The sequence below is a fragment of the Theropithecus gelada genome, chromosome 12, assembly GCF_003255815.1.
Source record: "Theropithecus gelada isolate Dixy chromosome 12, Tgel_1.0, whole genome shotgun sequence".
In the NCBI taxonomy this organism is placed as follows: Eukaryota; Metazoa; Chordata; class Mammalia; order Primates; family Cercopithecidae; genus Theropithecus; species Theropithecus gelada.
The window spans coordinates 76,192,847-76,205,000 of NC_037680.1; the positions used below are offsets into that span (position 1 = coordinate 76,192,847).

A 12,154-nucleotide genomic window follows, 5' to 3' on the forward strand; every position below is an offset into this window, starting at 1 on the left:
AGTATGTGGAGATGGGTCCCAAAAATCTATTTTAAAAAGCCCCTCAGGGGATTCTGATGCTCACAAAACTTTGAGAAACATTGTGTCAAAGCACTGTTGGTACTGGAGGGAAAATGAAAACAAGCTAACTGTCCATCATCTACCACTGCTTACCATATTACAAAAAATTAACCAAGAGTTTAAAAGAATGGGGTAGATATGTGTGGATCCAGAAAAACACTGAAGAACAAAATCTACAGCATAATATTTGTTTTTTAAAAAAACTACAAAACAAAGCCATACGTTTTAAACCTACATTTCTACATGTAAATCTGTGTATGTGTGTGTAATAGATATACACACACACATATGTATGTGTGTGTGCAGCATTCATCAAAAAGCCCAGAGTAGATATACCAGTTGATAAATGTGCTTAATCCTGGTGAAAATACTGGGATTAGGATGGTGGTCAAGGAAAACTATGGCTTTTTCCTTATCACTTGATTTTTAGTAACAAGAATTCATATGGGTATTATTTGTGAAAACATTTGTCTTCCTTTTTTTTTTTTTATTTTAAGAAAGTGCACTCCCTGTGAGTTAGGAGATTTGGATTCTAGACCACCCAGCTGTGTTACCTTGGGGGTCCCAGCCTCCATGACTTCAGATTCCTAACCTGCCAAACAGAGGAATTAGGCCAGTTTAACCCCAAAGTCCTTTTATTCAGCTGTATCATGCTATGATTCTTCCAAGAGTCTTGGTGTGAAAGTCAGATCACTTAACAAACCTAACCAAAGCAATAAACAGAAACATGTATGTGTGTATCTAAATCTATGCCTGTATCGATCCTTTGAAGAAATAGTTAATAATGATAATACTTCCGCATGTCACCATAGGACAAATGACTTGCATGAGATACCCTGCCTTTAAATACTGCTGTGGCTATGAGAAGCTCTTTATTTTTAAAGTAAACATTTAGAAATCTGATAAAACAAATTGTTTCTCAAAGTTTTCTAGGGATTTGAATTTAAATGAACCTTTAGGTCCCTAGTTTCAGTAGCATCAGTATGTGAACATAAACAACATGGCCACCCCATCCTAGCCGAATGCACGGGTCCAGACAATAGTCATGCATGCGGACAGCTTGTCATTGTATTGGGCCTATAGATGGTGTCAGGCCAAAGAGCTCTAATGACAGCATCATGCTTTGATTCTAACAGGAAAAGTAGGGATTTATGTCGATCACTCTGTTTATCTTCAATATTACATATCACCTTTGAAAACTGAAAAGGATTAGTAACTTGTTTCATGTATGAATCTGGATTTGTTTTGACCAAGATATAGAGAAATCTGAATAAACCAGAATTCTGGGGGTGGAGCGGGGGAGTCATAAGAAAGAACCTTGATTAAATCAGAACTGAAGAGAAAAAAAAAAAAAACTCTACTGAAAAACAAACAGTAAGGCAAAGCTAATTACAAAGTTCAGGCAACCCAACTGTTTCCCATAGGAGAGAGAAAGTTCTGCCTTCTTGATTGTATGCAGTATTCAAACATCGCAGTTAACTGGAAAGAGGCTCAGAGACTATTGGCAACCCTGTCATTTACAACCAGTTAATGATAAATTTGGGACTGGAATGTACTTTTCCTGTCCCTTAGGCCAGGGCTCCTTCCGGAGTGTAAAACAAACAAACACAAATGCCTTTAACACCTTGTATATAAGTGGGTGAGTCAGTCCAATTTTATAAACAAATTATTTTGAAAAACAGAGTTAAACGCTTTTTATTGTATATCTTTAAAATGAATTTTTAAAAGATATATGGGGAAACATTCTTTTAAAAATGCAAATGCAATATACCCTCTATTTAGAATTTAGTAATTCTGGGTATGGTATAATTTTCTATCTTTTTTAAAAGAATTAAATGATACTGTGTGTTGGTTTTCCTCCATGAGTCACCCCAGATCCATTCTGTGGATTGCTCCGCCCTGCTCTGGTTCCTGGATGTTGACCTCGCAACAGCACTTGTCTTTAGGCTTGGTTGCATTTGTCCACTGGGAATAAGGGAAGGAGAGATTAGTGTTTGGAAGAGAAAGAGTGGTTGGGGCATTACCCCTCTCCACTCAACTCCCATTCCTCTCCCTGCTTCACTGTCTGGCTAACAGTAGCTACCTGGCAGCTCTCTCCTAAGGCTTCAGGTTCTCTGGCTTCTGGTGACAGTGGTCCCTAAGTCACTCGCTCTCACTTACTGATGCCTTTGACCCAGCCCAGGCCTCTGTAAGTAGTCCCTTCACTACTCTGTTTTTCAGTTAATCCTTTGAATACTCCAGCAGTTTCTTGCCACGACCCTGACTGCTCCCTGCACAGAGTAAGAAGCCTGCAGGTATCCATGAATATGCTGGTGTAATGACAGCAACTAGTAAATGAAGGCTCATGCCACCCCTGAATAAATCCCAGCCAGGGCCACATCAGGTCCTGCACAACCCAGGTCTGCCTTTCTGCATGCTCTGCCCCTGTTGGCAGAGGCAATCTACCATGGACCTGAGCGTACTGCCTATTCTCACTGTGTATGTTGAAAATGCAAGACTCCGGCCGCCCTTGACCCAGGCTGGTTGGATGAGATTACATCTCTCTCCAGGACAAAAAGAGCAGTCTTGCTTACCACTTGCCATAAATAGAGCAGTGGGTTCCTGATCTCGACGTTTCTCAGGTGGACACATCTCACTGAGTACATGCCACCCACCTGGCCCGTCTGTGTTGCCCTCCTGGGACTTTGGAGACAAAGGAAACTGAGGAAAACCTGATGCTAAATATTGCTGGCTGTGCTATGAGCCTAACCCAGGAGGCTCATGTCATCTTCTGGTATCCATGAAATAGTAACAGGCTAATTTATGAGCCTGTAAATAGGGTAAAATCCCAAACCCCAACATCTTCATCCACTACACCCCAGCCATGCTGGCTTCCTGTCCTGGGTCCTGTCTTCAGGATTTTGCACTTGCTGTGACTTTCATGTGGGATGCTCTGTCCCAAGTCTTCACATGTCTGTTTGGACTTTTCTCAAGCCTCAGGTCACTTACCTCCTCAGAAGCCACCCTTACCACCTGATCAAAAGTTGTTCTATTTTATTTTCTTCTTAACATTGTTTACTATCTCACATTATCTTTCAGTTGTTTGTTTAATGCAGGGGTGTCCAATCTTTTGGCTTCCCTGGGCCACATTGAAAGAAGAAGAATTGTCTTGGGACACACATAAAATACATTAACACTAACGATAGCCAATGAGGAAAAAAAAAAAAAAAACTTGTAACATTTTCAGAAAGTTTACAAATTTGTGGCCAGGCGGGGTGGTTCACGACTAAAATCCCAGCACTTTGGGAGGCCGAGGTGGGTAGATCACGAGGTCAGGAGTTTGAGACCAGCATGGCCAATATCTTGAAACCTCATCTCTACTAAAAATACAAAAATTAGCCAAGTATGGTGGTGGGCGCCTGTAGTCCCAGCTACTCGGGAGGCTGAGGCAGGAGAATCACTTGAACCTGGGAGGTGGAGGTTGCAGTGAGCCGAGACCTCGCCATTGCACTCCAGCCTGGGCAACAAGAGTAAAACTCCATCTCAAAAAAAAAAAAAAAAGAAAGAAAGAAAGTTTACAAATTTATATTGGGCTGCATTCAAAGCAATTCTGGGCCGCGTGCATCCCACAGGCCACAGGCTGGACAAACTCGCTTTAATGCTTATCTTTCCCCTGCTGAAAAATAAGTTCCAGGAAAACTGAGGTCTCTTCTGTCTTATTCTCTGCTGTCTCTCCAGAGCTTAGACGGTGTTGGTCCAGTAAAACAGCACAAATGGATATTTAACAAGTAAATGAATAAGTACCTAAATGAACGAGTTTTTGCAATGTTACACTTTATTGTGTGACAGTATACACTCTTTCGGGTGTCTCATCTGTACAATGGCAATAAGAAACTGATCTGCCTATGTCATATATATTATATCACATATAAAGTCATATCTATCATATAATTGTACATTTATATATAATAGCATCTTTCACCTTATAGGTTATCTATAACAATCAAATGAGATCAGGTAATACTATCCTGAAAACTGCAAGGACAACATCATTCCTGTAAAATACAAGGTTCAGTGTTAACATAAAAGCACACATTTGGGGTCAATCTTAACATTTTTGCTTTGTAACATCACTTAGAGAAATCACATAATTGTCCTGAGATGCATGTTCAATGCAGTCAATTAAACAGGGAGTTATAAAAAAGTGAAGGAGTGAAAGAGACATTTCTCAATACATCTAGTTCTAAGTAACACCGCATTACTGTCTTCTGACCGAAAAGCAGTGCTCAGGGCCCATCCGGTTCTAAGTCACTACAATTACAGAGACGTCATGCAGAGATGACAATGCTCCAGTGATTTTCAGGGTTTCACCCTTACTAATGAGGTAGATTCCACAGACCATGCAGGAAAACCAGGCTCCTTGCTGGAGGCTCCAGGGCCTCTGAGCATTCACCCTGTCCTCTCTCGCAGCATGACTTGTAGTGTGCACCAAGTTTTGCAGAGCATCTTACAATGTGGGTGATTTGCATTCTCCCAAAACACATCTGATATAGTATTACAAGGGTGGGAGGTGACAGGGGGCTCCCTGTCTTAAATATTTTTGTGTAGCCCCCACCATCTGGAGGTTCACTGGGGATCTTCATCGAAGAAATAATGAAGCCTTTCTCAGCCTCCTCCCAGCTCCCTGCTCACCTTTCCCCAAGCTCCCACTTACCCACCTGTGTTTCCTGCCTGGATCTGCCGGAGCTCTCACTTGTTTCTGCTAGTCTTGTCCAGGGATGAGATAACTTGGGGATTTGAATGCAGAGACCGTTTCGTAGGAAAGAACCTCTGCCTCTATTCAATGCCAAGAAGAAAAATCTCAAAATTTCTGGCAGCAGCGGCTTTATAAACTGTAAGGATTTACAGTCAGACTGGTGAAATCCCTGTGAAATTTTGAAGTAAATTATGTCTAAGAGAAGTTTCCTCATCTGTCAAATGACAATGTTGGAATATTTTATGGATTGATTGATTGATTGATTGATTGATTGATTTGAGATGGAGTCTCACTCTGTCACCCAGGCTGGAGTGAAGTGGCATGATCTTGGCTCACTGCAGCTTCTGCCTCCTGGGTTCTATCGATTCTCCTGCCTCAGCCTCCTGAGTAGCTGGGATTACAGACACCTGCCACAACGCCTGGCTAATTTTTATATTTTTAGTAGATATGGGGTTTCACCATGTTGTCCAGGCTGCTCTCGAACTCCTGACCTCAAGTGATCCACCTGCTTCGGCCTCCCAAAGTATTGGGATTACAGGCATGAGCCACCGCACCTGGCCTGGAATATTTATTTAACAAATATTGTCCTGGCACGTACTGTGCACTAGACACTCTCCAAAGGGATACACATTGCTAAAACATGGCTAAGTTACTAAAACACTACCAAATTACTAAAACATTACTTTATTTAATACTCACAAGGCAAGCACTATTATTATCCCCATTCTGCCGATGAAAAAAATTGAGGCACAGAAAAGTGAAGTAACCTGCCCAAAATCATGCAGATGACAAAGCAGCAGGCCTGGACTCTGGAACCAGGAAGCCTGGCTCTGGGGCCATCTGTTAGTCTTTGTACCATGCTGCCACTTAGACTATCACCAAAGTCATATGCTGTGCTAACATTCATGATTCAGCTCCCCAAAAGCCTTCATTTTGGTCACACTGGAACATGAATACTCATAAAGTACAGTGGTTTATTTGGTCAGATTCTCTCTACTTCCTACCTTATAAGTCACTTTCTGAGTAAGTGCAGGACTCAGGACTCTCCTGTGAAATGCCTGGAGAGGTATTAAAAGCTGCCTCTTCCCCGAGTCCAGCGAAATCGGAGGACTCTGGCCATTTACTGGAGCAGAATTACTAGAATTTGTAAAGAAAATGTCCACAGTGCCCCTAGGCATGTGAAACCTGGAATCCAGATGAGCTTTCTGTTGTGACTAGCCTGCACAAATAGGACCTTTCAAGACCCTGTGTCATGCGCCCCAGCTCTCCTCCTGCACCCGCTTCCCTACTCCCCCTGACCCAGGCATTCAGACCTGCCTAGGCCCAGCCCCAAAGACTTCCCTGACCTTCGCACACAGCCATTCTGAAGCTTTCTCAAGTCATCTAAGTACAGACTTAGTGGTCTGAGTGCCTCATAGTAGACGTCAGTGTCACTCAGGGGTAAATAGCCCACACCTAGGACCTGAGCATGTGGGCCTTCTTTCTCCCATCTCAAGATCGGTAAGGGGGAATTCAGTCCCAAAATAGTCAACGTACAAAATAACATGAGGAGGGATGAACAAGCAGTGCACACAGGATTTTTAGGTCAGTGAAACCATTATGTAAGATACTGTATTGGTGGCTGCATACCATTATGCATTTGTCAAAACCCATGGACTGTACAACACCAAGAGTGAACCCGAATGTTAATGATGAACTTGAAATGATGATGTGTCAATGTAGGTTCATCAATTGTAACAAAGTACCACTCTGTGGGGGGAATGTTGACAGTGGGGTAGGCTGGGAGAGGGGAGCAAGAAGTATATGGGAACTCTGTACTTAGTGCTCAATTTTGCTGCAAACCTACAACTAATCTAAAAAATAAAGTCTGTTACAAAATAGTAGTAATAATATGGACCTTTACTTCAGCCTTGTAAAAGGAGGCAGAAAGGAAATCCTAGCCTGAAACTACTACCATGTGGCATTTCTTTTTTGTCTTCATTCTTTTTTTTTTTTTTTTTTTTGAGACAAGGTCTTACTCTGTCACCTAGGTTGGAGTGCAGGGGTGTGCTGTCAGCTCACAGCAACCTCCCAGGTTCAAGCGATCCTCCCACCTCAGCCTCCCAAATAGGTGGGACCACAGGTGTACACCACCATGCCTGGCTTACTTTTTGTATTTTTGGTAGAGGCAGGGTTTCACCACGTTGCCCAGGCTGGTCTCAACCTCCTGAGCTCAGGCAATAAACCTGCCTCACTTTCCCAAAGTACTGGGATTACAGGCGTGAGAGGTGTGAGCCACTGCATCTGGCCTTCATTCTTTTTTGACTCCAGCCCACCTGCTACGGTTGTGGTTCTCCTGCCTTGACACCCTGCTTTCTCTCTGGGTCTCTTTCTCCTTCTCTGTCCCTCTGTCCCTGTTTGTTCTAACTACAGGTCCACACACATAGGCACACCTCATTCCTAGTGGCAATAAGCCTTTTCTTCAATAAGTCAGTTGAGGTTCACTATCTTTGCTGCTTTCCTTATTCCCCTCACCCCCATCAACTGAACAATGTACAGACAACCTGGGCAGGCCAGTGTGAAACCCTCCTTACAATGTCAAATTGCTGGAAGTGCTGTCAATGCAATAAAGTGGCATTATAAGTGTAAATGTAAATTTAAATTGCACACAGTATTAAATTGTGTGGTTTGAGAACAGTGCAATTTTAATAATATTAACACAGCTTCCCATTAGGCACAAATTTTGAAATAATGTGTAGCTTCCACAAATAAACACTTGTAAAGATTATCTAACTTAAAGCTGACAGGATATATAAATTGTAAACTGAACTTAGACATCATCATAGCCTTACCATATTCACCTTTGAACAGACATCCACTGTCCTTCAGCATGGTTTGCCTTAAGCTATGGAAGCTTTGAATTCCATAAGGAACACATTTTTAGGCCTATATCTTCTGATTAAATGAGCAGAGTAGTTATACTTTGATAATTTTGTTTCTGCCATGTAATTTAGGAATCAGAAATATGTAGATAATCACAACATACTATATTAATTGTGGCTTTAATATAGAATGTAATATTTCATTTTCTATGTAACGTGTTAAGTATTTTCCAAAGACAGATCATGTGGCCATGTACCAAACAGTGCTTTTTTGGTTTATGTGACCTTGAACTTAAACGTTGGCTTGACGGTTAATGATGTGACTGCTAAGTATGCAGATAGTAAAGAAAGTACTCTCTATTGATCAATAATGTGTCCGATTTAATTGCCCTAGTATTGAATGAGAATCCCTAAAGAATTTTCACTTCCAGCAATGTTTTCTGACTTCCTCTTGGTGTCTAGACAATAATGATTTCCTGAAATGTGTGGGGAGCAACATACAAAAAGGCCTTAAAAATATACAATATTTCTGGTTATTGAGGTAGGGGAAGTAAGAAAAAACAAAGCAATATTTTTGATTAGTACTAAATATCGAGATCAAGCCATTCTGATACAAATAGGATTTAATACTAAAAAGATCCCAATATAAAAAAGTTACATTTGATCAAGATGACAACGGCAGGGTGAGAAGTAAGAAGTTTATAAAATCAAAATGATTTTCTATAAAAATTTCTAAGTGCCAAATAATCTTTTAGAAAACAAAAAGATTCTTGAAAAAACAGATTCTTTTCCATACCAGGTACCATGTTTCCCATGAGTATTTGTGAGTGAGCTTATCAGTTTCAGTTTTCAGGTAGTCTGAGAACTCGGGGCTTAGAAGCCCTTGAAGGCAAATCTTTTCTTAAATAGCTGAATCCTCTCATTTCACAACAGCCAAGAACAGTCAGCTTCTACTTGAATCCCTCCAGTTATCACCTTACTTTATTTGAGACAGCTTGGTTTGAATTAACTTTCATCTATTGGTATTAACTCAATCTTTTAGAACAATTAAAGAACTGCATTAATGAATGCTGTGGTTTAAATGTATGCATCCCTCCCAAGGTTCATATATTAGAATGTAAACCCCAAGGTGATGGTATTAAGAGGCAGGGACTCCAGGAGGTGATTAGGCCATAGGGGATCTGCATTCATGAATGGGATAAATATCCTTATAAAACAGGCTTCAGAGAGCTGCTTGGTCCACACACCCCTTCTTTCTCTTCTACCATGTGAGAACATAGCATCTGTCTCCTCCAGAAGAAGCAGCAACAAGACTTGGTCTTGGAAGCAGAGAGCAAGCCCTCACCAGACACCACATCTGCCAGCACCTTAATCTTGGACTTCCCAGCCTCAAAAACTGTGAGAAGTAGGTTTCTATTATTTACCTATCACCCAGTCTCAGGTATTTTGCAATAGCAACAGGAATAGACTACGACAATGAGTTTTGCACAATCTAACTTTTAAAACCTCCAGATAAGCACAGCACAAGTTTTATTTCAATGAATTAAAAGGACAAAGTAAGAAATTTCTCAATTACCTGATATTATTGAATTCTGTATAACCTGAAACATACATATTTAACATTTAGCCCATTTTCTAGGCTTGATAAGTAGGCTATGATACAGACAGTGAAGAGTATTGTGCCTCATTATACATATTCTCAAGAAAATATAGACTTTTAGAAATATGGAAAGAGATGTAAGACATGGGAATTAATTATACTGATTGCAATATATATTGTGGAAGTTGTAAATTCTTAACAAAAACAAAAATCAATCCGGTGTCAAAGATTGCATTTGCATTGTTATTTGGTTCTTATATTTGCATGTAGAAAAATTCTTAATACGAGGTTCTTATGCTTAATATGAGGTTCTTCTATTCATAAGAACACCACATATTCCACCATGAGTTATTACTAGATTAAAGGGGCAACAAGGAATAAAGAAGTCTTCTACATCATTTTATGTTTTTATATACTATTACATTTACTACTTTCCAGACAAATGACCCATTTTACAGTCATCTCAATGCCTTTCTGAAGAAAGGATCTACAACCCCACTTAGTTTTAATGGTCCAGAGCAAAATCATGAAGAAGGTAAACTTTGTATTTGACATTTCCCCTTTTCCCACAGTTGAGATTAGTTTATTTATTTATTTATTTTTATTTTATTATAATTTTTTTTTTTTGATACGGAATCTCACTCTGTCGCCCAGGCTGGAGTGCAGTGGCACGATCTCGGCTCACTGCAAGCTCCGCCTCCTGGGTTCATGCCATTCTCCTGCCTCAGCCTCCCAAGTAGCTGGGGCTACAGGCACCCGCCACCACACCCGGCTAATTTTTTGTACTTTTCAGTAGAGACGGGGTTTCACCGTGTTAACCAGGATGGTCGATGGTCTCGATCTCCTGACCTCGTGATCCATCCACCTCGGCCTCCCAAAGTGCAGGGATTACAGGCATGAGCCACCGTGCCCGGCCTAGTTTTTTTTTTTTTTTTTTTTTTTTAATTTGGAAATCGGAAAGAAGAATAAGGAAGGAAAGGCTGACCAATTAAAGAGTAATGGCAGGTACCTGGTGTGCCAGGACAAGCCAAGAGAAGGCAAGCTCTAGATGGATGACAGCAAGGTGTGCCATGGAGCATTGGAAGCCTACCAGGGTGAGTTCTCATGGGAAAAGCAAGAGTTCTACTTGTATCATTATTTGCTGAGGCTCCAGTATTCCCTCTCTCTTTAGCATGTATTTGGCTGCTGAGATTGGAGGTAAGAATAAGAAGAGAGGAGCTATTTGTCTCTTCACAAAGGAAAATTTGGATGGGTAGGCATCGTGGGCACCCTCACCATGGCTAGGAATGTTAGGGGGTGTTCTGCAAGCTCTTTCACACACACCCGCACTCCTGCAGCAATCTAATGTGGTCCTGCAATCAAGGGGACACTGCTCAGTGGCAGACTATGTGTGATTCCTCTTCCCAACTTGCAAGATTCTACCAAGAGACTTCCACCGTTCATGTTGGTCTCTAGCTGTATCTCTGTGAGTGTTCACATCTCCTGCTCTGCTGAGTTCTTCCATTTGCTTCTTCAGATCCATTTTTCATCCTTTCCCACAGGTGCTGACCTTCACTATCTACCAGAAAATAATTGAAGGAGTGATGTGGTTTGGCTGTGTTCCCACCCAAATCTCACCTTGAATTGTAATTATCCCCACATGTCAGGGGTGAGGTCAGGTGGAGATAACTGAATCATAGGGGCAGTTTCCCCCTTACTCCTGTTAGTCAATCAGTCTCATGAGCTATGATAGTTCGATAAATGGGAGTTCCCCTGCACAAGTCCTCTTGCCTGCCACTATGTAAGACATGATTTTGCTCCTCCTTTGCCTTCCACCATGATTGTGAGGCCTCCCCAGCCATGTGGAACTGTGAGTCAATTAAACTTCTTTCCTTGATAAATTACTCTGTCTCAGGTATGTCTTTAGTAGCAGTGTGAGAACAGACTAATACAAGGAGAGAGAAGAAAGAGATTTGGGCATTTTTTCCCCGATTCCTGCTGCCAGTTTGCAATCTGTTGGTCTCCATCAATCCTTCTACTGAAGGTTTCTCCTCCCTTCAGAAAGTCAGGTCTGGTTGTGGTCCCCATGCCTACCCCTAGCTATTTCAGGGTGGTCGTGGCTCACCACTGTCACTAGCCCAGGGCGCAGCACCCATCTGCATTGGTTTCCCTCAGCCCTGGCGACACCTGTTTCAGTGATCTCTTTACTGAACTCTTCTCAGTACCCAGTTTGGTTGAATCATCTGTTTCCTATAAGGAACCTGACTGATTCACCCTCCAACAGGAATGATCTATTCTGTCTTTTTTTTTTTTCAACCTACCCAAATCCTATCTATCCTCTAAAGCTCAGCTCACATTTTTATTCAAACTCGCCCTCATGCTTGTGCATCGACATTGACGTCTCCCATCTGATGTTCTCTAAGTTTGTACTCCACAGCTCCCAATTTGTCCTCTGTTTCAGGCCTTTTCTTCATCTCAGCACCACCAGTACAGTTGATAATTTTTTTTGCTTATACCCTTATTGCTTGATCCTGTGTTGGCTCAGCATTAGGCACTCAACAAAAGTCATTCTTGAGCTGGAGCAGTCAATCCCTAGCGATCACACCTTGAAAAGAGGTGTGAGTGCACATTTACCTTAAGAGAGCGTGTCATAGGATCACAGATAAGTCAACTAAGAAGGAATTAGGGAGATAATCTGGCCTAATCTCCCAATTGTGGTGATGAGAAAACTGAGGCTTGGAGAGATGACCTAAAGTCCAACATCGCATTGTCAGCGAGTGGCACATCTGGGGCTCAAAGCCAGAATATTTTTATTACATTCCTTGCTGCCTCTGATACCGGATTTTTGTGTCTCAATATCTTATCAAAAATATACTTCTTTATATCTGAATTCTTAGTGTAGCCCTTCCACTTCAAAAC

General features: G+C 41.5%; 1 protein-coding gene across 1 annotated transcript in view; it reads right to left on the bottom strand.

Annotated features, from left to right (window-relative positions):
• Window positions 1-1,729: 1,729 nt before the first annotated feature.
• The window catches only part of FTCDNL1 (formiminotransferase cyclodeaminase N-terminal like), an 89,443-nt gene continuing 79,018 nt past the window's right edge, over window positions 1,730-12,154 (bottom strand). The window contains exon 4 of the mRNA XM_025404992.1: window positions 1,730-2,025. Within this exon, the coding sequence (XP_025260777.1) occupies window positions 2,003-2,025 (23 nt within the window). The 3' untranslated portion in view covers window positions 1,730-2,002. The remainder of the gene's footprint in view (window positions 2,026-12,154) is intronic.